This window comes from Panulirus ornatus, chromosome 5 (assembly GCF_036320965.1).
Source record: "Panulirus ornatus isolate Po-2019 chromosome 5, ASM3632096v1, whole genome shotgun sequence".
NCBI lineage: Eukaryota > Metazoa > Arthropoda > Malacostraca > Decapoda > Palinuridae > Panulirus > Panulirus ornatus.
In genome coordinates this window covers 47,486,487-47,510,764 of record NC_092228.1, presented here as the reverse complement: position 1 = coordinate 47,510,764, position 24,278 = coordinate 47,486,487, and the positions used below count along the sequence as shown (strand labels likewise).

General features: G+C 40.1%; 1 protein-coding gene across 1 annotated transcript in view; it reads right to left on the bottom strand.

The window, feature by feature from the left end:
- Positions 1–24,278, bottom strand: part of Mms19 (MMS19 nucleotide excision repair protein) — a 561,976-nt gene that overhangs the window by 481,536 nt on the left and 56,162 nt on the right. Inside the window, 1 exon segment of the mRNA XM_071662204.1 lies at positions 9,562–9,749. Within this exon segment, the coding sequence (XP_071518305.1) occupies positions 9,562–9,749 (188 nt within the window).

The following is a 24,278-nucleotide window of genomic DNA, read 5'->3' as shown; positions in this document are numbered from 1 at the left end:
AACTGCAATGAAAATTATCTCATGTGCCATTTTCGACACATATGCCCCATAAAATGCATCCTCTATCAGCTATTTACTACCAGCATATGGAATGCATGCATAGTGCCACTGTACAAAGGCAAAGGGGATAAAGGTGAGTGTTCAAATTACAGAGGTATAAGTTTGATGAATATTCCTCGGAAAATATATGGGAGGGTATTGATTGAGAGGGTGAAGGCATGTATAGAGCATCAGATTGGGGAAGAACAGTGTGGTTTCAAAAGTGGTAGAGGATGTGTGGATCAGGTATTTGCTTTGAAGAATGTATGTGAGAAATACTTAGAAAAACAGATGGATTTGTATGTAGCATTTATGGATCTGGAGAAGGCATATGATAGAGTTGATAGCAATGTTCTGTGGAAGGTATTAAGAGTATATGGTGTGGGAGGTAAGTTGCTAGAAGCAGTGAAAAGTTTTTTTTCGAGGATATAAGGCACGTGTACAAGTGGGAAGAGAGGAAAGTAACTGGTTCTCAGTGAATGTCAGTTTGCGGCAGGGGTGCGTGATGTCTCCATGGTTGTTTAATCTGTTTATGGATGGGGTTGTTAGGGAGGTGAATCCAAGAGTTTTGGAAAGAGGGGCAAGTATGCAGTCTATTGTGGATGAGAGGGCTCAGGAAGTGAGTCAGTTGTTGTTCGCTGATGACTGCTGGTGGCTGATTCGGGTGAGAAACTACAGAAGCTGGTGACTGAGTTTGGTAAAGTGTGTGAAAGAAGAAAGCTGAGAGTAAATGTGAATAAGAGCAAGGTTATTAGGTACAGTAAGGTTGAGGGACAAGTCAATTGGGAGGTAAGTTTGAATGGAGAAAAACTGGAGGAAGTGAAGTGCTTTTGATATCTGGGAGTGGATTTGGCAGCGGATGGAACCATGGAAGCAGAAGTGAGTCACAGGGTGGGGGAGGGGATGAAAGTTCTGGGAGCCTTGAAGAATGTGTGGGAGGCAAGAACATTATCTCAGAAAGCAAAAATGGGTATGTTTGAAGGAATAGTAGTTCCAGCAATGTACTATGGTTGCAAGGTGTGGGCTATAGATAGAGTTGCACGGAGGAAGGTGGATGTGTTGGAAATGAGATGTTTGAGGACAATATGAGGTGTGAGGTGGTTTGATCGAGTAAGTAATGAAAGGGTAAGAGAGATGTGTGGTAATAAAAAGTGTGGTTGAGAGAGCAGAAGAGGGTGTATTGAAATGGTTTGGTCACATGGAGAGAATGAGTGAGGAAAGATTGAAAAAGAGGATATATGTGTCAGAGGTGGAGGGAACACGAAGTGGGAGACCAAATTGGAGATGGAAGGATGGAGTGAAAAAGATTTTGAGCAATCGGGGCCTGAACATACAGGAGGGTGAAAGGCGTGCAAGGAATAAAGTGAATTGGAACGATGTGGTATACCAGGGTCGACGTACTGTCAATGGATTGAACCAGGGCATGTGAAGTGCTTGGGGTAAACCATGGGAAGTTTTGTGGGGCCTGGATGTGGAAGGGGAACCATGGTTTTGGTGCATTATACATGACAGCTAGAGGCTGAGTGTGAACGAATGTGGCCTTTGTTGTCTTTTCCTAGCGCTACCTCACACGCATGCAGGGGGAAGGGGGTGTCATTTCATGTGTGGCGGGGTGGCAACGGGAATGAATAAAGGCAGCAAGTATGAATTATGAGCATGTGTATATATGCATATGTCTGTGTATGCATATATATGTATACGTTGAAATGTGTTGGTGGGTGGTCCATTCTTTCGTCTGTTTCCTTGTGCTACCTCGCTAACACAGGAGACGGCAAAGTATAATAAATATAAGAAGAAAAAATGTGTGCAAATGATTCCTTCCAGTAGCCCAACATTTGTTTACAAATAAACAAAGTTTTCAGTCTCTGCACATGGTAATATCTTTTGAATAAAACAAAATTGTTATTTTGAGCATTTATTTACTGTGTGTGAACCATAACTGAGATTCAGAATTGTTGAGATTATACAGGTAATAATGAAAGGAAATTCAGCACATCAGAAATTTAGGATAATTCAACAATGAATGCTGGGTGTGTTACACCAACATAACGATTTAGGTGGAGACTGAATTTAGATACAGAACATGTAAAAATAATAAGTTTTGCACCGATATACATACACAGAAGCCTTGATGTTTTCTACTGACAGAGCATGCTAAATACAATCAATGCAGTATATCACACCTGGCTTCAGAAACTTGGGGAACAAGGTTTATCAATGTTGACGTTGTCATCATCAGCCAGGACATCTGAAGATGGGCCAGGGAATGAGTTCTCCAGTGATGAAGCAGCACTGTGATGGGTGGCCTCTTGAACTCCAATGTCATCAATCTCAGTACCATTGGTTTCTGTCTTAGCAGTCTCTCTTTTATTGAATAAACTGCTGTAGTCTCTTAATAAATGATAAATACACATCATTAAAGGCCATCAATCAACACTGTAACAAATGTAGACAATATCATCTATGGGTACTTTTTCATCCAATTTCTTTATGTCATCTTCATCAAACCTGCTATCTTCACATTTATCTTTGTGGAAACCATTTTTGCAATCTCCCCATCGTTCACTGCATGCACCACAGGAACATTATTGTCAAAACTCAAAAATCTTTTGATGCCCACTTCCTCTACCTTATTCACAATTTCCAATGATATACCTTTTCTGTACAAAAGAAAGAGAATATCTTTTTTCACCAGTCACAAGAAATCCTTCATCTGGTAGATCATCTTCATTTGATAAAGGCTTTAGCTACAGATTCCAAGCATTAGCAGCTGCACAGATGGCTACCTTTATGCTAAACTGTTTCTTGGAAGCCTTGCATCCTTACATCTTTGTTCACTGCAGTAAGCACACTATTCAAAAAATTCTTTATGATTGTTTTCAATGCTTGTAAAAATCATTGTCAAAAGACTATGCCAAAAACATTATTCAGCTCAAGAGTTCAGGAAGGGGATGTGCAGAACAGGTGTCTAAGAGTAAATAAAATCTTACAGCATTCTTCCGATCCAACTTCCCAACAATGAGCTCAGGCTGCCATAACAAAGGGGATACTAAACCAGTCAAAAATATGTCCCCAGTTATCCAAGCTTTCTTGTGGGCATAACGATGAATAGGTAAAGTGTGAGCACCCTTAAAGCACCTCAGACAAATGCTTTTCCTGATCAATTGCCAGTTTACGTTTGTGCATACCTGCTGCATTAGCACACCCAAGAACACTCAGCATGTCCTTAGCGTCCTTAACTCCAATTGATGCCCTCTCATCCACCATTGTTAAACATTTTCTAGGAACATATCACCAGTACAGCAGTTTCATCAGCATTGTAAACTTGTTCAAGAGAAAGTTTTTGTCTAATATTATCTTGCAAACTCATCTATGTGATCTGCTGCTGCTTCATGAGCAGCAGAAACTTTACCACCGCAAATTTTCAAATATCTTATACCATGATGCTCCTTATATTTCTGCAACCAACCTGCTGAATATTCAAAAAGTCACATTCAATCTTAATTTCTCCATGATGTACCTTTGCTTGTTTCATAATCAACATACAATTCAGTGGCATATGCAAATGCCTATGCTGATGAATCCATTCTTTCAACACATGATCAAAATCACCATTTTCCAGCCCTAAGTTTTTCTGTTTTTCATTAATTTCAGTTCATCACTTTCAGCATTAAACTTCATCAACATGTCTTTTTGTTTCTTTAAATCATATATTGTGGTAGTTGCCATTCAAAATCCCTCAGTCAGATGCCTCACAGACACACCACAATTTTCTTCACTACTAATAATGAGATTCTTTTCTTTTTCACAGTTATCCATAGGAGTAGGTGCCATCATTTTTGACACTACGACAGTAAAATAAAAGCCAAAAAAACATAAAAAAGAAAAGAAATATCAGTAGGTAATGCTTGTACGCATGACTGCTAGCAGAAAAAACTCACAATGGCAGAGGTTAAGAAGTGTGGATCATGCCGGGTAAGGCTCAGAGACACTTGGGTTGTTTTTTTTTATATATGAGTGATTATTATCATCATACATAATCGCTTTTCCTGCGTTGGCGAGGTAGTGCCAGGAAACAGAGGAAGAATGGCCCATCCACTCGTGTACACATATAAATACATAAACGTCCACACACACATATACATAATCATACTTGCTTGCTTTCATCCATTCCTGTCACTACACCGCCACACAGGAAACATCAACACTGGTATACCAAATCATTCCAAATCACTCTATTCTTTGCACACATCTCACCCGCCCACAGGAAACAGCATCGCTACCCAAGTGTCAGCAAAGTAACACCAGGAAAACAGACAAAAAAGGCCACATTCTCTCCATATGTCCAAACCATTTCAACACACCCTCTTCTGCTCTCTCAACAACACTCTTTTTATTTCCACACATCTTTCTTACCCTAAAATTACCTTACCCAATCACACCACCTCACACCACATAATGTCTTCAAACATTTCATTTCCTACACATCCACCCTCCTCTGTACAACCCTATCTAAAGTCCATGCCTCACAACCATATAACATAGTTGGAACCACTATTCCTTGAAAATTACCCATTTTTGCTCTCCGAGATAACGTTCTCCCCTTCCACATCTTCATCACTCTTAGAACCTTCGTCCCCTAACCCACCCTGTGACTTACTTTTGCTTCCATGGTTCCATCCGCTGTGAGGTCCACTCCCAGATATCTAAGACACTTCACTTCCTCCAATTTTTCTCCATTCAGACTTACATCCCAATTACCTTGTCCCTCAACCCTACTGAACCTAATTACCTTGCTCTTATTCACATTTATTCTCAACTTTCTCCTTCCACACACTTTTCCAAACTCAGTCACTAACCTCTGTAGTTTCTCACTAAAATCAGCCACTAGAGCTGTATCATCGGCAAACAACAACTGACTCACTTCCCAGGGCCTCTCACCCCAAAAAGACTGTATACTTGCCCCCTCTCTCCAAAACTCTTTCATTTACCTGCCTAACCACCCTATCCATAAACAAATCAAACAACCATGGGGACATTCACTGGGAACCAATCACTTTCCTCTCTCCCTACTCGTACACCTGCCTTCCATCCTTGGTAAAAACTTTTCACTGCTTCTGCCAACTTACCTCCCACATCATATATCCTTAATACCTTCCACAAAGCATCTCTATCAACCCTATCATATGCCTTCTCCAGATTCATAAATGCTAAACACAAATCAATCTGTTTTCCTAAGTATTTCTCACATACATTCTTCAAAAACACCTGATCCACACATCCTCTACCACTTCTGAAACAACACTGCCCTTCCCTAATCTGTTACTCTGTAAATACCTTCACTCTCCCAATAAATACTTTCACTTACAGTTTCCCAGGAATACTCAACAAACTTATGCCTCTCTAGTTTGAACACTCACCTTTATCCCCTTTGTCTTTGTTCAATGGCACTATGCATGCATTTCGCAAATCCTCAAGCACTTCACATTGATCCATGCATACAGTGAATGTCCTTACCTACCAATTAAATGATTAATATAAAATTACATAATTACAAAGAAAAATTTCTTTCTTTCTTTCTTTCTTTTAAACTATTCGGCATTTCCCGCGTTAGCGAGGTAGCATTAAGAACAGAGGACTGGGCCTTTGTGGGATATCCTCACCTGGCCCCCCTCTGTTACTCCTTTTGTAAAAAAAAAAAAAAAAAAAAAAAAAAAAAAAAGAGAGGGGAGGATTTCCAGCCCCCCGCTCCCTCCCCTTTTAGTCGCCTTCTACGACACGCAGGGAATACGTAGGAAGTATTCTTAATCCCCTATCCCCAGGGATAAAAGAAAAATATCTTGACAAAATCTTGACAAGATTTTCTGGATTTCTGAAATTTCTGAAATTTGGGGTGTCTAAATGTGTGTGGACGTAACCAAGATGAGAAAAAAGAAGAGATAGGTAGTATGTTTGAGGAAAGGAACCTGGATGTTTTGGCTGTGAGTGAAATGAAGCTCAAGGGTAAAGGGGAAGAGTGGTTTGGGAATGTCTTGGGAGTAAAGTCAGGGGTTGGTGAGAGGACAAGAGCAAGGGAAGGAGTAGCACTACTCATGAAACAGGAGTGGTGGGAGTATGTGATAGAGTGTAAGAAAGTAAATTCTAGATTGATATGGGTAAAACTGAAAGTTGATGGAGAGAGATGGGTGATTACTGGTGCATATGCACCTGGGCATGAGAAGAAAGATCATGAGAGGCAAGTGTTTTGGGAGCAGCTGAATGAGTGTGTTACCGGTTTTGATGCACAAGAACGGGTTATAGTGATGGGTGATTTGAATGCAAAGGTGAGTAATGTGGCACTTGAGGGAATAATTGGTATACATGGTGTGTTCAGTGTTGTAAATGGAAATGGTGAAGAGCTGTAGATTTATGTGCTGAAAAAGGATTGGTGATTGGGAATACCTGGTATAAAAAGAGATATACATAAGTATACATATGTAAGTAGGAGAGATGGCCAGAGAGCGTTATTGGATTACGTGTTAATTGATAGGCGTGCGAAAGAGAGACTTTTGGATGTTAATGTGCTGAGAGGTGCAACTGGAGGGATGTCTGATCATTATCTTGTGGAGGCGAAATGAAGATTTGTAGAGGTTTTCAAAAAATAAGAGAGAATGTTGGGGTGAAGAGAGTGGTGAGAGTACGTGAGCTTGGGAAGGAGACTTGTGTGAGGAAGTACAAGGAGAGACTGAGTACAGAATGGAAAAAGGTGAAAACAAAGGAGGTAAGGGGAGTGGGGGAGAAATGGGATGTATTTAGGGAAGCAGTGATGGCTTGTGCAAAAGATGCGTGTGGCATGAGAAGCATGGGAGGTGGGCAGATTAGAAAGGGTAGTGAGTGGTGGGATGAAGAAGTAAGATTATTAGTGAAAGAGAAGAGAAAGGCATTTGGATGATTCTTACAGGGAAAAAATGCAAATGAGTGGGAGATGTATAAAAGAAAGAGACAGGAGGTCAAGAGAAAGGTGCAAGAGGTGAAAAAGAGGGCAAATGAGAGTTGGGGTGAGAGAGTATCATTAAATTTTAGGGGGAATAAAAACATGTTTTGGAAGGAGGTAAATAAAGTGCGTAAGACAAGGGAGCAAATGGGAACTTCAGTGAAGGGGGCTAATGGGGAGGTGATAACAAGTAGTGGTGATGTGAGGAGATGGAGTGAGTATTTTGAAGGTTTGTTGAATGTGTTTGATGATATAGTGGCAGATATAGGGTGTTTCGGCCGAGGTGGTGTGCAAAGTGAGAGGGTTAGGGAAAATTATTTGGTACACAGAGAAGAGGTAGTAAAAGCTTTGCGGAAGATGAAAGCCGGCAAGGCAGCAGGTTTGGATGGTATTGCAGTGGAATCTATTAAAAAAGGGGGTGACTATTGTTGACTGGTTATTTAATGTATGTATGATTCATGGTGAGGTGCCTGAGGATTGGCGGAATGCTTGCATATTACCATTGTACAAAGGCAAAGGGGATAAGAGTGAGTGCTCAAATTACAGAGATATAAGCTTGTTGAGTATTCCTGGTAAATCATATGGGAAGGTATTGATTGAGAGAGTGAAAGCATGTACAGAGCATCAGCTTGAGGAAGAGCAGTGTGGTTTCAGAAGTGGTAGAGGATGTGTGGATCAGGTGTTTGCTTTGAAGAATATATGTGAGAAATACTTAGAAAAGCATATGGATTTGTATGTAGCATTTATGGATCTGGAGAAGGCATATGATAGAGTTGATAGAGATGCTCTGTGGAAGGTATTAGGAATATATTGTGTGGGAGGCAAGTTGTTAGAAGCAGTGAAAAGTTTTTATCGAGGATGTAAGGCATGTGTATGTGTAGGAAGAGAGGAAAGTGATTGGTTCTCAGTGAATGCAGGTTTGCGGCAGGGGTGTGTGATGTCTCCATGGTTGTTTAATTTGTTTATGGATGGGGTGATTAGGGAGGTGAATGCAAGAGTTTTGGAAAGCGGGGCAAGTATGCAGTCTGTTGTGGATGAGAGAGCTTAGGAAGTGAGCCAGTTGTTGTTCACTGATGATACAGCGCTGGTGGCTGATTCATGTGAAAAACTGCAGAAGCTGGTGACTGAGTTTGGTAAGGTGTGTGAAAGAAGAAAGTTGAGAGAAATGTGAATAAGAGCAAGGTTATTAGGTACAGTAGGGTTGAGGGTCAAGTCTACTGGGAGGTAAGTTTGAATGGAGAAAAACTGGAGGAAGTGAAGTGTTTTAGATATCTGGGAGTGGATTTGGCAGCGGATGGAACCATGGAAGCGGAAGTGAATCATAGGGTGGGGGAGGGGCGAAAATTCTGGGAGCGTTGAAGAATGTGTGGAAGTTGAGAACATTATCTCGGAAAGCAAAAATGGGTATGTCTGAAGGAATAGTAGTTCCAACATTGTTGTATGGTTGCGAGGCATGGGCTATGGATAGAGTTGTGCGCAGGAGGGTGGATGTGCTGGAAATGAGACAATATGTGGTATGAGGTGGTTTGATTGAGTAAGTAATGTAAGGGTAAGAGAGATGTGCGGTAATAAAAAGAGTGTGGTTGAGAGAGTAGAAGAGGGTGTTTTGAAATGGTTTGATCACATGGAGAGAATGAGCGAAGAAAGATTGGCAAAGAGGATATATGTGTCAGAAGTAGAGGGAACGAGGAGAAGTGGGAGACCAAATTGGAGGTGGAAAGATGGAGTGAAAAAGATTCTGAGTGATCAGGGCCTGAACATGCAGGAGTGAAAGGCATGCAAGGAATAGAGTGAATTGGAACGATGTGGTATACCGGGGTCGACGTGCTGTCAATGGATTGAACCAGGGCATGTGAAGCATCTGGGGTAAACCATGGAAAGTTCTGTGGGGCCTGGATGTGGAAAGGGAGCTGTGGTTTCGGTGCATTATTACATGACAGCTAGAGACTGAGTGTGAAAGAATGGGGCCTTTGTTGTCTTTTCCTAGCGCTACCTAGCACACATGAGGGGGGAGGGGGTTGTTATTCCATGTGTGGCAAGGTGGCGATGGGAATAAATAAAGGCAGACAGTATGAATTACGTACATGTGTATATATATGTATACATTGAGATGTATAGGTATGTATATTTGCGTGTGTGGACGTGTATGTATATACATGTGTATGTGGGTGGGTTGGGCCATTCTTTCGTCTGTTTCCTTGCACTACCTCGCTAATGCAGGAGACAGTGCCAAAGCAAAATAAATAAATACTTATGTCTAAATTTTTGATGTTGCACCAGTGTCCTGATTTGTGCATTTATCAATCTCTGGAGAAGAATCTGCATTGTTAATCTATTATTTTTTCTTTCCTCTGTACTTTTTTTAAAAGTAACACATGAGGGGAGGATTGTTAGCCCCCCTACCACACTTGTTAGTCACCTTTTACAACACACAGGAGATACAAGGGCAGTATGCATTCTCCCCTAACCCTAGGATATCAATATCTTGTCACATATCAGTGAAAAGAAACTTTTACACTTAACCCTAATAATAAAAAGCAATCACTTACTGGTACAAAGTCTATAGGGAAATAAGCTGCCACAACTTCAAACATGTCCTCAGTGAAGGGTCCAAGAGGAAGACTTTTAACAATAAGTGGAACTACAGTAAAAATCAATACCAAGTTTCTTGGATCCTTCTCTCCATCCACTGCTGATATGAAACCCAGAACAAAGTCTGTACCCATCTCTTTCACATCTGTTAATAAAAGAAGGGAAAATGTTTAGGGAACCACACATTTCTTTTTCTTAAAGCAACTCTCTAAAAACTAAAATATAATGATCAAAAGTATGATACTAAATGTAGGATAGATTATGTTCATCATTAAAATAATTTTACATTCAACTCTGAGTACTGTGCCTCATGCTCAATCTCAGCAAAACGAATTTAACATATGCATCCTTATATAACCTGTCATACACTGAAATCTAGACGTCAAGAAACTGGAACACTGAAAAAATAAACAGCAAAAACACCCAAATCTTTCCAGGATTTCATATCCAATCTAAATATGAATTCTTTCATCCTCTCTAGGTATTCATATGCATATCAAGTATATCAACTGCAGACCACAGAAATATTAGTTTTAAATGAACATCATTTTTTAATGTATGCATATACAGTATAAGAGAAGTTTACCTCATACATCCAACAGTGAGCCACAGCTCTGTATGACCCATTCCTCCAAATTCCATCCTCCCATTTTCCTGCTAGTTTGTTCATTATCTTATGTCTCCATTTGTTTCTTTTATTTCTTTTTATCTATATGCAGTTGTTTCTGCATTCTTATTCTATTTTTGTACACACAGAACTGAATAAATAAGGAAGTAGCAGTTGGTAGGCAGCCACTGACCAGTGAGATATATAATTCATACCATCCACCTGAGTACTGGGAGGATTAGTGATAGCTGTGTAGTGAGCCAGCACTTCAGTGGTTGTCAAGTTGCACTTCTTGACCCAGGTAGCTGTCTTTTCTTTCTGCCCCACCCATGCATGAAGTGCTGGCATTATGTCCACACACATACAATTTCTTCTTTCAATGCATAACACTTGACCAACACTTAACTCACAAAACTAATTCTTTGTAACTCTAGATTTTCCTGCAGTGAGCACTATATGCTACCCCTGTCTTTTGGCAAAATGGTAGAAGCAATAAATAGAAGTAGTAAGTAGGAACATTAGGTACAAACATTAGATAAAAACAGTAAGTAAGCAGAAGCATTAGGTAAAAGTAGTATGTTGGAACTGTAGGCATGAGGACTGGGTAGACACATTAGTTAAAAGTAGTTCATTGAAACTATAGGCAGGAAGATTGGGTAGACACATTAGGTAAAAGTAGTTGGTAGGAACATAAGGTAGGAGCTTCTGAAAAGACTGCACTAGCATTGCCCTCCACCAGTGGCCTGTTAAGGGTGAGGCACTAATGGCTAAGAAGCACTGAAGTTCACCAATTATGGAGCCTCCTCTGCAGCGGCCACCCGCTTGAGGGAATTCTTGGAAAGAATAGTCATCAAAAATATTTATAATTCATTTATCTATTCATTATACTTAATCGCCATCTCCTGTGTCAGCGAGGAAGTACAAGGAAACAGACGAAGAATGGCCCAACCCACCCACGTGCACATGTATATACATAAATGCCCACACACGCACATACATACCTATACATTTCAACGTATACATACATATACATACACAGACATATACATATATACACATGTACATATTCATACTTGCTGCTAAGTATGTAATTCCACATACACATAATAATTTTCTTTTCAACTCAAGACTGTATGTGGAGTAGCATATTTCCATATACATAGTGAAAATAAATTCAAAATACTCTTATCTAAGATCATTTTGGAAAAAAAAATACCATCTCAATTACAATGCATGCTATTAAAATAAGTATACAAATGTCATATGTTAGCCACTGAGGGATGGGTGAGCACTGTGATATTCGCCATTTCCCACATTAGCGAGGTAGCGTTAAGAACAGAGGACTGAGCCTTTGCGAAAACCCTCACTTGACCCCCTTCTCCGTTCCCCCTTTTGGAAAAGTAAAAACTGGAGGGGAGGATTTCCGGCACCCCGCTCTCTCCCCCTTTAGTCGCCTTCTATGACATGCAGGGAATACATGGGAAAGTAATCTTTCTCCCCTAACCCCAGGGATAAGATATTCTAGGATAAATCTGAATTAAAGGTGATTGTGGCAATATTACAGGAAAAAAATGTAATCTCAGGAAAACAGTTCATAATATCAAAATGGCTAGACAGTGCATTAAAGACACACACAATCTTTGAAGAGCCAGAATAGGTGGAACAATCTACTTCACATTGACAGTTTTAAAAAAATCAGCCATGTAAACCTTCTGAATAGCCTTAAAGAGAAAAGAGAAGTTAGAGAATCATGAGAATTGCTATACCTCCATTTGTTCTCTACTGTCAAGACTGGACACAGCCTGATGTCTGCACTATTGATAAAACACCAAGGACCACATAAAATTTTTTTACAAGGGAGTGACAGTGTTTCTAGGCATACCTTTACACTCTCCTGATGAGCTCTGGCATACCTAAATGCCCTAAAGAAAAAGTATGATAAGGCTTTCCAGAAAGGCAGGAAAGAGGAAAAAAAAAATCTACCCTTGCTCACATATGGAGCTGCTCTATAAGACATCCAAGACAGACTGAGCAATCTTACATACAAAGTATCTTACAAATCCTATACAGTGTGAAATACAGAACTGCTCTAGAGGAGATCCAAGACAGATGGAGCATTCTTACTTACAAAGTTGTTTAAAAATTCTATACTGATACTTTTGCATTCCAGCCCCTAAGGCATTCACTTTTACAATGTAAAGGGGTTGCCAATTCATGTATTATGCTCTCGTTTTACAATATATGGGGATTAAAATATAAGCTTTCCTACCAGATGTATGCACTGGTCATGTGTCTATTTACCTTGTAAAGGACAAGTATAGTATAAGGAAGGAAATGGGGGAAAATAAAAATCTATACTTGAACACTATTTCTCCATGTTAATGAGGTAGCACCAGGAACAGATGAAGAAAGGCTGCATCTCCTCACATCCATTTTCTAGCTGTTATGAGCAATGCAACAATGAACCAAAACCACATCTCCCTATCTACAACCAGGTCCCAAAGACTTTTCCACAGCTTACCAAAGACACTTCACACACTCTGGTTCAGTCCACTGAAATCACATCAACCCCAGTATACCACATCGTCCCAATTCATTTTATTCCTTGCATGCCTTTCATCCTCCAGCATATTCAGGCCCTAATCACTCACAATCTTTATCACTCCATCCTTCCATCTCTAATTTGGTCTCCCTGTTCCTTCTTCCTGCCATTTCTGACACATATATCCTCTTTGTCAACCTTCCCCACTCATTCTCCATACCATTTCAGCACACCTTTCCAGCTCTCTCAATGATGCTCTTTTTCATAATCACATCTCTCTGAGCCTTCAAGGAGGATGAGTACTCTTTGTTTGGTTCCTTCTTTTGTTCTATTTGTTAGAAACTGAAATACAAGAGGGGGAGTTCCATCCCTTAGCTTCCTCCCCCTTTAAGTGCCTTCCACAACACAGGGAATATGAAGGCGAGGATAACTGAGGCAAGGAGAGTGGGTGAGGAATGGGAGGCATTTAGAGAAGCACTGCTGTCATGTGGCATGCAAAAGGTGGAAGATGGGCAGATTAGAAAGGGTAGTGAGTTGTGGGATGAAGAAGCAAAGTTGCTAGTAAACAAGAAAAGAAGGGCATCTGGGCTGTACTTACAAGGAAACAGATCAAATGATTGACAGATTGTCATAACTTTATAGGGAATGAATGCTTTTCTTAATGGCTAAACTGGGTTCTGTTTACAAATCAAAACAGTATAACCAACTGCTGTTGCTACTAGAATTTTTCCAGAGAAAAACAATTATTTTTGGACTATTAAGTGTTTAATTGGAACTATCTTGATCAGTATACTATGCTAAATATTACATAAAGAGGCAATGAGGATAAATCCACACGAGATTCTGCTGAGCAAGAAAATCTACGATCTGGCGGTGGCAAAAGAGGCAACACAGAAGGACATGTCAGACAAGAAACAGCCATCATACCTGCATGTAGTGACACAAGGAACACCCTGTTGGAGATATGGTGAAGAAGTGCTGCAATGGCCAACAAGTTCGCCATTTCTCCCATAAATGTCGGCATTCTCAGAAACAGGACTGGACCAAGAGAAGAAAGGATGGATAGGCATTCCCTAATAACAGTTTCAAGTCTTCTCCAAACAACACACCCAAAAGGGTGTCTTCACCAAGAGGAAGGAGAACAACGCCAAGAGGGGGAGGAGGACCAGCAAGAGGGAGAAGAGGACCGCCAAGAGAAGGTAAAATATATCAAGTGGAGAACATACGAAACCAGGAAGAAGGATTAGAAAAAATAATGGTGTTGAGAAAGGTACAGAGGACTCTTCTGAATTCAATTCTGTTCCGGGAAGTGTTCAAACATCTATGTGTACACTAAATATGAAAGTGCAAGAGATGGATTTGGAGACACACTGGTGCAAGTTTTACCATTATTAATGAATATGTTTATGTTAATCTGTGTTACATGGTACCTAGATTATGAGAAAAACTAACAGAAGATGATTTGATGTTGAAAACACATAGGAGAAAAAGTGAGAGTTAAAGGTGTTATGAAAGCTCATGTCACACACCATGGTCTAGGACAGGGTTGGCAACCTACGGCCCGCAATCCAGATCTGACCCATGAAGGGATTTTGACCAGCCCGCGAGCAAATATTGGGATACTATGCTTATCTGTCCTGCGAATGATTTGTCCTTATTCTGAGTGTTTCACATGATCACACTTATGGATCATGCAGGGCATCTTGTTACACTGGCCCCAAGTTCTGTTTTGTTCCAAATCAAACACCAAAAATGACAGAAACATTGTGTAAATATGAATGACAGGAAAGCGGACTACTTTATCAATATGTATTAGAAATTAGATACTCAACTTGCGTGCACGAGCTTTCAGGTGAGATCGTTCAAATAAACAGACAGTAATGTCACTGTGTTTTAACAAGAAATCCATGCTAAATATCTGCTAAAAAAATATAATTCATTCCAGTAAGGTATGTATTTTGTCACCTCTTTTATGGTTTAATACAGTAGACAGGCAAGTGATTTGCAAGGAATATTTTGAACTAATCACCCCTTTTCTACTTCCGCTGCGAAGTGATGCTCCCTTAGATTTGGGAGTTAAAATGCATGCTAGGGTGCCAGTTCACATATGTGATGTCATGCAACTTCTTGACCTCTTGCAACAATAGGATATCACGTAAACCAGTTATCTAAATGATGCATATTTGACAAAAAAATAACAATATTTCTAACCTTATGAAGCCTCTGCTGCACCAGTACTGGTTTTGATTGTACAACAAGCATCCTCAGTATAAATTAAATCTGAAGATAAACTGAACTTAGAGCATTACATGGTGGCAAAAACCATAGGAAAGTTCCAAACAAAAGAAGCATTAAAATAAAACGTGTTAAAATCAGCAGATAGAATGGCGGCAAATAAAAACAAAAAACAAAAACAGCTTTACACATCAAAATGAAAGGTTCATATTTATATGAAAAAGTTGTTTGTTAAGAGACACTTTTATCTATCAATATGAACAGCTTCTTTAATCTTAAGTTGATACAAAGATGGGATGTAGTCCAGAATTGTGAAACAATCCTCCCAATAAACATTCTTACACAATTCTGAATTGTGAAGCTGTTTGAGAACATGGCAGCTCCTATCATCCGTAAACAAATGCTCTCGTACAGGTGTTGAAAATTGGAATGTGGGCAGCTTTCACCGATATATTCGGCACTACAGCCTGCGTAGGAGAACATGTAAACAACTATCCCAAAGAAACTCCTCTTTGGGGTAAGATCCTTCTTGCTCAAAATATTACATGTGTTACCATACTTGTTGAATAACTCATGCTTAGAAAAAATCCAAGGAAAAAATTCCAATGGCAATGAATGCAAAATGCAGGAAGGTAGATGGTGAGCACCAAAATTTTCAAGACACTTGGGTACTAGATTACTTCCTCATTGAGCATGCTGGGAAACCAGTTTGTCTCATTTACCTAAAAAATGTTGCTGTGAAGAAGATGGCAAATATCAGGCAACATTAGGAGACCCGCCACAGCGGGAATTTTAACAAGTTTACTTGACTAGCAAGGAAAGATGAAGTTCAGCGACTGAAGGATAGCTGTGGAAATAAAACAATCTTTTGCCAAGAAAAGCAGTAAAAATAAAGGAAATACTCGTGCCAGCTATGAAGTCAAAAAAACACATTGCAGAAAAGATGAAGCCTTTCATTGATAGAGAGTTTTTGTCAAAGAATGTTTACTAACAGTAGTGGATATTTTTTGTCCTGAAAAGAGATCTTTATTAGCATCTATCAGCCTGTCTGGAAGAACGATCACACGGTGAGTTGAAGAAATGTCAGCAGATGTTAAAAGCTGTTTAAGGGATGTCTGTAACGAATTGCATTTTTTTTCAATTGGGCTTGATGAGATCACAGACTTGAGAGACTGCTCAACTTGCAGTGTTTGTCAAGGAGTGACCCACTTTTCAAATTTTTGAAGCTTATTCAATTAATTCCTATGAGGACATGGTTATTGGAGCAGACATTTTTGAAGCTTTGTTGAAAATGATGTCAGAAATGAAATGATGTGTCAAAGTTAATTGGCATCACATCTGATGGGGCACTGGCAATGGTGGGGAAAAAAAGTAATTATCATAGTGCTGCAAGGACAAATGGAATACCTTGGAGTCACACAGAAACTGGTTAAAATTCATTGCATTATCCATCAAGAGGCATTATGTGCCAAGTCTTTGAAATTAAAGGATGCTATGGATATTATTGTTAAGGCAGTGAATCTGATCCTATCTCATGGACTGAATCATTGCCAGTTTAAGCTGTTTTGTTGTATATGAGGCAGAGTATGGGGACCTGGCTTATTTCTGCTATATATGCTGGCTTAGCCGAGGGTCAATGCTTGAAAGAGTATTTGCATTGCATGAAGAGGTGGCAATATTCCTTGAGAGCAAAAATAGGGATGCTTCACATTTTCATGATCCTGATTGGCTTGCAACCTTGGCATTCTTGTGGACATTACATCTCATTTAAATAGCTTAAATTTACAACTTAAAGGAAAAAAATCAGCTGATACATGAGATGCATGTTCATACTGTAGCATTCAAAGACAAAAAAATGCAATTGTGGGAATACCAGCTTCATAAAGGAAATTGTGCATATTTTTCCACTTTTCAAAAAAGTAATGCACAAGATCCAGGCATCTTTGCGAATATTGTCTAAGAAATGACAAAAGTTTTCATCCTGTTTTGCTGATTTATGCATGCATGCAAATGAGTTCAAGCTATTTGCTACAGCAATCAATGCAGAAGTGGGCACTGCATCAGATATGTTTCAAATGGAACTGGTTGAGATACAGAGACGAAATATTAAGATTGAAATTTCATTCTGAAGATGTGCTAGTGCTTGACTTCTATAGCAAATACATTCATCCAAGTGGGAAGTACCCTGACTTAGTGGACCAAGCAAAAAAGGTGGCATCCTTGTTTGGCAGCACTTACCTGTGCATGCAATTATTTTAAAAAATGAAACACACCAAGAACTGTTTGAGAACAAGATCGACTGATGCCCATCCGAATAATGTCTTGCTCTTGGCATCATACAGTCTGACACCCAGTACTGAGAAGCTTTCATGCAACAAGCAACATCTAGTTTCACACAGATTCATTGACTGTTTGCATTAGAATTACTTGATTTTCTTTTTTTTATCATGCTCAGCTTACCACCATTCAATGCATAGTTTTCATACTTTTTATGTTTTAAAGATTCTTTGTGTCTTTTGATAACGTCAAAAGATGCCTTGATTAAAATAAATTGCAACTAAATTAAGTTCTTTGATTACTAATTGGCTACCTTTGATAAGCACAAATGATTTTCTAGCATGCGTCATTCACTGTTTTTAGGCAAAATGTAACTAGATGTATTTAAATAGATAATTCCCATATTTCAAGCATTTTGTCATTTATCTGGCCCACTGTCCACTCAATAATACATGATCCAGCCCACAGAGGCAAAAATGTTGCCGACCCCTGGTCTAGTAAATGAGTTGCTGTCAGTAGTAGTAGTAGTAGTAGGTAACGGACAAAAAATTTTTGGTAGGAACTGGTTACAAACACTTCAGATTGATTAGAAAAATTCAGTGTTTAATGTCCAGGAACAGCTGAATAGCAATGAGGAATTTGTGAAGGATTTAAAGTTTATGTTTCTTTTTTCTTTCAAACTATTCGCCATTTCCCGCATTAGCAAGGTAGCGTTAAGAACAGAGGACTGGGCCTTTGAGGGAATATCCTCACTTGGCCCCCTTCTCTGTTCCTTCTTTTCTTCTTTTGGAAAATCAAAAAAAAAAAAAAAACAAAAAAAACAAGAGGGGAGGATTTCCAGCCCCCCGCTCCCTTCCCTTTTAGTCGCCTTCTACGACACGCAGGGAATACGTGGGAAGTATTCTTTCTCCCCTATCCCCAGGGATTTAAAGTTTATGTATGCTGGTGTATTTGATGAAGGTTTGGGCATATACAGTGAAGGGAAGGCTAAATTTTTTGAAAGCTTGCCCACTGCCTTTTTCTTTGAGAGAGGCCACAGATATAGAATTGGGCAGGCTTGTGACAAATGAAACACACACCAATGGAAAGCTCATAATGGGCCACTCCAATAGTGGTTGTGTCCAAGCCATCCTCACAAGTTAGAATTTGAGGAGACTTTAAAGTGACGGTAAACCCAGTGGCTGAGGAGGACACTTTTCCAGTTCCAAAAATAAATAACTTATTGACCAGTTTCGTAGAGGTAAGTCATTCTCAAAATCAGACTTGAATAGTGCTTATCAAAAGATGTTATTAGATGAAGAGTCAAAGAAGTATTGTGTGACAAGCACACACAAAGAGAAATGTACAATTCATTGATAGATATTCCACACACTGTTGTATATTTAGATGATATTTTGATTACTGGAAGCACTGAAGCAGAACATAGAGCAAACTTGACTAAGGTGGTCGAGAGATCAAGGTTTGAAGCTGCATTTTGAGAAATGTAAGTTCTTCCAAAGCAGTGCAAGTTATTTCATACATAAAAATGATGCACAGGGCATTCATTTATTAGAAAGTAAAGTAAAGCAATTATGGATGCACCTAGGCCAACAGATGTGCAAACACTGCTCCATTGTATACGTTGTTAAGGAAGGAGGTGATAGCAGTGGATGCAACCACAAGAAGCTGCATCTAAGAAAGCAAAGTAGATATTAAGTCTATTGAGGTCTTAGTATATGATGACCCAGACAGGCCGCTAGTTTTGTCATGTGATGCATCACCATATGGAGCAGGAGCAGTGCTAGCACACCAAAATGAAGATGGATTAGAACAACCTATAGCTTTTGCTTAATGCAAACTGAATGATGCTAAGAAAAATTAGGCACAAATTGACAGGGAGAGTTTGGTAATATTTAGGGTTCATAATTTCCATAACTTTGTGTATGGAAGATCATTCACACTTGTCACAGACCACAATCCCATAATTTTGCGCTTACATGAACACAAGGCATTGCATAGCATAGAGGGTGAAGAATACAACATTGGGCCATCTTACTTGCTAAAACTTAGAACTTAGAAATGTTTGACAATGCAAATGCTGACCTACAGAGTAAGTTACCATTGGTAGAGAAAACAGCATCAATACCACTCCCCACAGATACTGTTTTGCTGTTAAAACACATTGAAGATTCACCAGCTGCAGCTAAACATGTCAGGAGATGGACAGTACATGACCCAGTATATGCTAGTGTTTTGTCTTTTATCAAGAACAGTTGGGCAAAAGTTGCTCAGGTTCCAGAGTTTGTCATTTTATGTACATAAAGATGAACATAGTTCAGATGAAGATTGCATAATGTGGAGGAACACGGAAATGGTTCCTCCAGCAGAACAGCAGACTGTATTAAGAGAACTGTACGAGGCTAATCTAGGTATCTCTACAGTGAAAAGGATCGTTAGATCATGTGTTTGATGGCCTACTTTAAATAGGGATATTGAACAAATGGTAGAAACATGTGAGATTCACCGTGTGAATAGAAATAAACCCTGTGCTGCACCCCTTCAAGAGTGGCCATACCCCCAACAAATGATGGGATAGAGTACATGTAGATATTACAGGACCGTTTATGTTCATAAGTATTCGGTTCTCATTAATGCCTATTCAAAATGGTCAGAGGTAAAAATTATGAATAATACATCAGCACTTGCAATTACTGCTGAGTAAGGGATATCTACCACCCATGGGCTGCCGTCAATGTTAGATAGCAATGATGGAAGTCAGTTTACCAGTTATGAATTTGGCCAATTTATGCAGGAAAATGTGACTGACCATGTTATTTGTGTTCTTTTTTCCACCCTAGCTCTAATGTAATGGCTGAAAAAGCAGTTCAAACATTCAAAAATGGGCTAAAGAAAATGAGATATACAGGTATCAAACCAAGGATGTCTAGGTTCTTAATCAGATAGATGTTCACCACAGCTGTAGCTGGTAGTATCGCATCAGAGTTGCTATTGGGTAGAAATATACAGGGATCCCTTGACTTACTGAGACCAAACTTGAGAAAAGGAGTAAAAATGAAACAAGAACAAAAGAAATATGATAAAGGTAGACATTTACAGAATATGAAAGTAATATTAAGTTGTACAAAACAGAATGTAATACACTGAAAAAGAAACAAAAGAACAAGTTATGTTACTGTACACATTCATAATTTTTCCCCTATCCCTGGGGATAAGGGAGAAAGAATATTTTGAATGCATTCCCCGCGTGTCATAGAAGGCGACTAAAGGGGTCGGGAGCAGGGGGCAAGAAACCCTCCCCTCCTGGTATTTTAACTTTCTAAAAGGGGAAATAGAAGAAGGAGTCACGTGGGGAGTGCTCATCCTCCTCGAAGGCTCAGATTGGGGTGTCTAAATGTGCATGGGTGTAACCAAGATGAGAAAAAAGGAGAGATAGGTAGTATGTTTGAGGAAAGGAACCTGGATGTTTTGGCTCTGAGTGAAACAAAGCTCAAGGGTAAAGGGGAAGAGTGGTTTGGAATGTCTTGGGAGTAAAGTCAGAGTTTGGTGAGAGGAAAAGAGCAAAGGAGAGTAGCACTACTCCTCAAACAGAAGTTGTGGGAGTATGTGATAGAGTGTAAGAAAGTAAACTCTAGATTGATATGGGTAAAACTGAGGGTGGATTGAGAGAGATGGGTGATCATTGGTGCCTATACACCTGGGCATGAGAAGAAAGATCATGAGAGGCAAGTGTTTTGGGAGCATCTAAGTGAGTGTGTTAGTATTTTGATGCACAAGACCGGGTTATAGTGATGGGTAATTTGAATGCAAAGGTGAGTAATGTGGCAGTTGAGGGAATAATTGGTGTACATGGGGTGTTCAGTATTGTAAATGGAAATGGTAAAGAGCTTGTAGATTTGTGTGCTGAAAAGGACTGGTGATTGGGAATACCTGGTTCAAAAAGAGAGATATACATAAGTATACATATGTAAGTAGGAGAGATGGCCAGAGAACGTTATTGGATTACGAGTTAATTGATAGGTGCGTGAAAGAGAGACTTTTGGATGTTAATGTGCTGAGAGGTGCAACTGGAGAGATGTCTGATCATTATCTTGTGGAGGCGAAGGTGAAGATTTGTAGAGGTTTTCAGAAAAGAAGAGAGAATGTTGGGGTCAAGAGAGTGGTGAGAGTAAGTGAGCTTGGGAAGGAGACTTGTGTGAGGAAGTACCAGGAGACACTGAGTGTAGTATGGAAAAAGTGAGAGAAAAGGACGTAAGGAGAGTGGGGGAGGAATGGGATGTTTTTAGGGAAGCAGTGATGGCTTGTGCAAAAGATGCTTGTGGCATGAGAAGCGTGGGAGATGGGCGATTAGAAAGGGGTGGGATTAAGAAGTAAGATTATTAGTGAAAGAGAAGAGAAAGGCATGTGGACAATTTTTGCAGGGAAATAGTGCAAATGACTGGGATATGTATAAAAGAAAGAGGCAGGAGGCCAAGAGAAAGGTGCAAGAGGTGAAAAAGAGGGCAAATGAGAGTTGGGGTGAGAGAGTATCATCAAAATTATGGGAGAATAAAAAGATATTTTGGAAGGAGGTAAATAAAGTGCGAAAGACAAGAGAAGAAATGGGAGCATTGGTGAAGGGACTAATGGGGAGGTAATAACAAGTAGTGGTGATGTGCGAAGGAGATGGAGTGAGTATTTTGAAGGTTTGTTGAATGTGTTAGATGACAGAGTGGCAGATATAGGGTGTTTTGGTCAAGGTGGTGTGCAAAGTGATAGGCTTAGGGAGAATGATTTGGTAAATATAGAAGAGGTAGTGAAAGCTTTGCGGAAGATGAAAGCCAGCAAGGCGGTGGGTTTGGATGGTATTACAGTGGAATTTATTAAAAAAGGGGGTGACTGCGTCGTTGACTGGTTGGTAAGGATATTTAATGTATGTATGGCTCATGGTGAAGTGCCTGAGGATTGGTGGAATGCATGCCTAGTGCTACTGTACAAAGTATTTATGGATCTGAAGAAGGCATATGATAAGAGTTGATAAAGATGCTCTGTGGAAGGTATTAAGAATATATGGTGTGGGAGAAAAGTTGCTAGAAGCAGTGAAAAGTTTTTATCGAGGATGTAAGGCATGTGTATGAGTAGGAAGAGAGGAAAGAGATTGGTTCTCAGTGAATGTCGGTTTGCGACAGGGGTGCATGATGTCTCCATGGTTGTTTAATTTGTTTATGGGTGGGGTTGTTTGGGAAGTGAATGCAAGAGTTTTGGAGAGAGGGCTAAGTATCCAGTCTGTTGCGGATGAGAGGGCTTGGGAAGTCAGTTGTAGTTCGCTGATGATACAGCACTGGTGGCTGATTAGGGTGAGAAACTGCAGGAGCTGGCAACTGAGTTTGGTAAAGTGTCTGAAAGAGAAAAGCTGAGAGTAAATGTGAATAAGAGCAAGGTTATTAGGTACAGAAGGGTGGAGGGACAAGTCAATTGGGAGGTAAGTTTGAATGGAGAAAAACTGGAGGAAGTGAAGTGTTTTAGATATCTGGGAGTGGATTTGGCAGCAGATGGAACTGCGGAAGTGGAAGTGAGTCATAGGGTGGGGGAGGGGGGTGAAAGTTCTGGGAGCACTGAAAAATGTGTGGAAGGCTAGAACATTATCTCGGAAAGCAAAAAGGGTACATGTGAAGGAATAGTGGTTCCAACAATGTTACATGGTTGTGAGGCGTGGGCTATGGATAGGGTTGTGTGGAGGAGGGTGGATGTGTTGGAAATGAGATGTTTGAGGACAACATGTGGTGTGAGTTGGTTTGATAGAGTAAATACTAAAAGGGTAAGAGAGATGTGGGGTAATAAAAAGAGTGTGGTTGAGAGAGCAGAAGAGGGTGTTTTGAAATGGTTTGGTGACACGGAGAGAATGAGTGAGAAAAGATTGACAAAGAGGATATATGAGTCAGAGGTGGAGGGAACGAGGAGAAGAGGGAGACCAAATTGGAGGTGGAGGGAGGGAGTGAAAAAGATTTTGAGCGATCGGGGCCTGAACATGCAGGAGGGTGAAAGGCATGCAAAGAATAGAGTGAATTGGAATGATGTGGTATACCGGGGTCGACGTGCTGTTAATGGATTGAACCAGGGCCTGGATGTGGAAAGGGAGCTGTGGTTTTGGTGCATTATACATGACAGCTAGAGACTGAGTGTAAACAAATGTGGCCTTTGTGGTCTTTTCCTGGCGCTACCTCACACACATGACGGGTGTGTGTGTGTGTGTGTGTGTGTGTGTGTGTGTGTGTGTGTGTGTGTGTGTGTGTGTGGACTGTCATTTCATGTGTGGCGGGGTGATGACGGGAATGAATTTAGGCAGGAAGTATGAATTATGTATGTGTGTGTGTATATATGTATATGTCTGTGTATGTATATATATGTATACGTTGAGATGTTATCCCTGGGGACAGGGGAGAAAGAATACTTCCCATGTATTCCCTGCATGTCGTAGAAGGCAACTAAAAGGGAAGGGAGCGGGGGGCTGGAAATCCTCCCCTCTCATTTTCAGTCATCCTAAAGAAGGAACAGAGGAGGGGGCCAAGTGAGGATATTCCCTCAAAGGCTCAGTCCTCTGTTCTTAATGCTACCATGCTAACACAGGAAATGGTGAATAGTATGGAAAAAAAAATTGAGATATTTAGGTATGTATATGTGCGTGTGTGGACATGTATATACATACATGTGTATGTAGGCGGGTTGGGCCATTCTTTCATCTGTTTCCTTGCACTACCTCGCTATCATGGGAGACAGCCACAAAGGATAATAGAATAATAATAATAATAATAATAATAATAATAAAGGCTCAGAGTGGGGTGCCTAAATGTGTGTGGATGTAACCAAGATGTGAAAAAAGAAGAGATAGGTAGTATGTTTGAGGAAAGGAACCTGGATGTTTTGGCTCTGAGTGAAACGAAGCTCAAGGGTAAAGGGGAAGAGTGGTTTGGGAATGTCTGGGGAGTAAAGTCAGGGGTTAGTGAGAGGACAAGAGCAAGGGAGGGAGTAGCAATACT